The 3,496-nt window shown below is 38.8% G+C and overlaps 1 protein-coding gene across 1 annotated transcript in view; it reads left to right on the forward strand.

Moving 5' to 3' along the window:
- prkci (protein kinase C, iota) overlaps window positions 1-2,219 on the forward strand; it is a 42,414-nt gene extending 40,195 nt beyond the window's left edge. The window contains exons 17-18 of the mRNA XM_042226588.1: window positions 241-356; window positions 467-2,219. Of these exons, the coding sequence (XP_042082522.1) occupies window positions 241-356; window positions 467-554 (204 nt within the window). The 3' untranslated portion in view covers window positions 555-2,219. The remainder of the gene's footprint in view (window positions 1-240; window positions 357-466) is intronic.
- Window positions 2,220-3,496: the final 1,277 nt, after the last annotated feature.

The following is a 3,496-nucleotide window of genomic DNA, read 5'->3' on the forward strand; positions in this document are numbered from 1 at the left end:
CTTAGTGTATGAAAGGTCTGAAAAATATAGTCACAGTTTCTCAGAGACCAAACAGATGCTTTGAAATTAGATTTTTCTGGCCACTCTGAAAATTTCTTTTTTTTTTTTTTTTTTTTTTTTTTTTTTGGTTAATCAATCACAAAAATACTTGCAGATTAATTTTCTATTAAGCAACTAATTGGTTATTTAAAGAATTATTGAAAAACTGGGTCCTACCTTTGTCCTTTGCTTTACTTCCAGCTGGAACATAAACAGGTGGTCCCTCCGTTCAAGCCCAACATCTCAGGGGAATACGGACTGGACAACTTTGACGCCCAGTTCACCAACGAGCCAATCCAGCTCACGCCTGATGACGAGTGAGTCAGCGCTTCATTTTGTGCTCATTTCCTGTTGCAGCCTCAGTTTTCTGTCGATTTTAACCAACTTTTTGATCTTTTCTCCTCCATTTTTTTTTTTCCTTTTTCAGGGACGTCGTGAAGAAGATCGACCAGTCTGAGTTTGAAGGCTTCGAGTACATCAACCCTCTGCTCATGTCGGCGGAAGAGTGTGTGTGAGGGGGCGTGGCGTCTGTGCACACGCACACCGCACCACACACACACACACACACACATGCACGTGTTTACGTGGCGTCTCAGTGTCTTCAAGCTGCATGTTTACGAGACAACCCGATGACATCCACCTTCTGTTCGAGGGCCGCACACATGCACAAGTAGAACGCTTATTTGCCAAAACGAATCTCACACTCTGCCATTTATAGCCACTTGTCCTTAAGCCTACCTTCTTTCTTAATTATTTTTATATCATGTAAATCTGCACTGATATCAGAAATATCTCGTCGGGGCCTCTTTGTCGGTGGCCAAAGTGGCTGCTAAGTTCTTCCAGTGTCGCTGTATGTGTGGGGGGGTGGGGGGGAAGAGGCACGGCCCCCTCCCGACAGATGAACTGAGCTTCCTCTTCTTCCAGCTGGTGGGGTGTTTTCAATCCATATTTTATTTGTACATACATGAAAATACTAATGAGGATAAACGTTAGACAGCGACTTTTTAGCTTCAAGCCAGTCGGACAGCACTGACATCTTAAAGTTTTTGGAATTAGCTTTGTCACGACGTCCCCCGCCCTTAACACTAGCCTTTTAAAAAAAAAAAAAAAAAAAGAAAGAAAGGAAAAGAGTAGAAATGAAAAATAAATAAAAACAATATATTTTACTCATGTTTTGTTTACCATTTGTCAAAGTGTTAAATGTTCCAGCCCTGAGTAAAAAACAAAACAAAAAAAACCATGAATGCTCAACGTCTGGACGGTAAGGGGCTACTTCAGGTCCCTTCTTCCACAGTGAAGGAACCGAAGCGGCAACGTAACACTAATAACAAGGAAATGCTCTCAAACTGTGAAATGAAGACGCTCGTTCTGGAAAAATGGCACATGATACCTGAAAGCTGGAGCACAGGTTTTTATCTTTCTGTGCGGGGGATGTTGGTGACGCTCACATTCATACAGAACCAAAAACTAAACACATGAAATGTCTTGCTGGTACGTATTAGAGGGTACAGAATACGTAAGGAAGATGTGCTGTCATAGAAATATATATATTTAGATCCCCCTCTTATTTTAACACATCTTTCTAAAAACTTATCTGTTATCTGTCTTTCTTTCTTTGGTATTCATTCCATGTTTGTCTTTTTTTTTGTTTGTTTTTTGTGCTGCAAATCAAATATTAAAAGAAAGAAGAGCTCAAAAGAGCAGCGGACCGCACCGTGAAAAGGTTTTAAAGCTGTAACCCATATCCACTGGACTCAGTTTTTACCATGTTCGGCCCACAGTTTATTTTCTGAATTAGATATTTTATAAAACTGTTAAAAACATAAAGCATAATAAAGACTCGCTCTGTACCCGCAAACTGTAAGCGGGGGTGCACAAACCTCCAGGTCCTCCGGCGGAGCACTCTGATCTGTTACACTTGTTACTGTTGCTTTGTTGTTTCTTTCTTTTGTGGATATGGTTCATTTTGATTGTTTTTTTGTTCTTTTTTTTTTTTTTTTATCACTACATTGATTCCAAAATGTTACTGGGTGATCCCAATGGAAACACTTTTTGTTGTACTTGTTGTGTTTTGAGGATGTTTGCCATCCACAGGACACTGGTGAACTTTATTATTAGCGTTCAGAGAAAAAAAGAAAAAACAGACACTAAAATAAACATTTTATTTCTCTCCTTGTGGTTATATGTGTTTGTTGGTGTGGCTCTGTCTTTGGTTTAAAAGGCACTAGTAAGTACAGAAGAGGCGGAAATAAATTAGAGCTCTTAATGAATTATAAAGATACTATTTAGGAGGAAAAGCCTTTAGTACGTTCAATGAAAAGCAAGAATTAAAAAAACAGAACTAGAGGAAGTGGGAGTGAATGCAGTACAGGGTTCAGAATTTCATTTTTGTGCATCAGATATTGATTGTGGTTAAAAATACAGCAACGTTTCTACTGATTTGTTTGATTCAGCCACTAAAAACATATATGTAACACTTTTTGTCCCCTGGGTTATCTTCAGAATAGTTACCATGTGGTTCAGAGGAATAATTAATATTCAGTACGAGTTTTCATTTCCCTTTGAGGAGCTTTGGCAAGTAGATCCCCGGTGACGTCACAGCAACGTCACCGCTGCTCACCGTGCAGCTGAGGATTCAGATGTTTTGATAAAAAATTTAACACGGTTGGGAGTTGGTTTTTTGTGCCAGGGATGAAACGCTGGGTATCTTTGCCTCTGCTCCTTTTCTCTCTACATTTTTTTCCTTTGAGTCTGTCTCTCACTGGTCCCTCTGATTACATCACTCAGACATCAGAGACCCTGGTTAATGATGGAAATAAACCTTTTGGTTCTCGGAGGTGCATCATTTTACTCTGTAAAGCATGTACTTTACTTTGTTTCATATAATGTGGTTCATTTCACTTTCAGTCAGTGTGAGTGAGTGTACTTCAGCGGTTACACACCCACACACACATTAACTGATAGTTTCAGTATTGCATACAACAATTCCCATCATCCTGCTATAAATTAATCTCCTGTTCTTGAGTATAACCGGTGGTCTGCACCCTGTCATTCTTCCATTAATGAAGATGTCTGGTGATTATACACTGATAATGATACGCCTACTTCATCGAGAGTCTAGACTTGGTTAGATGTAACGTTATTTCTCTTAACCATGGAAATAATTCTGTCATCATCCACTTCAGTCGTCCTCTGTGGTTTTTCAGGCCTTTCAATGTTGCTGAATTGTCCAGTGCGTCCATTCTTTCTACAAACGTACACCAAACAGCAAATTTATTCATTCAGATAATTAATGACAAAGAAAAATGTGATTCGTATAAACAATGTACACCAATCAACTAACTTTTATTTGACCTGATTCGATTACATTTGATACTGTACATGTATAACAAAATTTACACATTTAATTTAAAGTGAGGATTTTTGAGCTCTTTCTCTTTGAGCTCTTTTTTTGCTC

This window comes from Haplochromis burtoni, unplaced genomic scaffold (assembly GCF_018398535.1).
Source record: "Haplochromis burtoni strain Fernald_Lab_line unplaced genomic scaffold, NCSU_Asbu1 Contig_219, whole genome shotgun sequence".
In the NCBI taxonomy this organism is placed as follows: Eukaryota; Metazoa; Chordata; class Actinopteri; order Cichliformes; family Cichlidae; genus Haplochromis; species Haplochromis burtoni.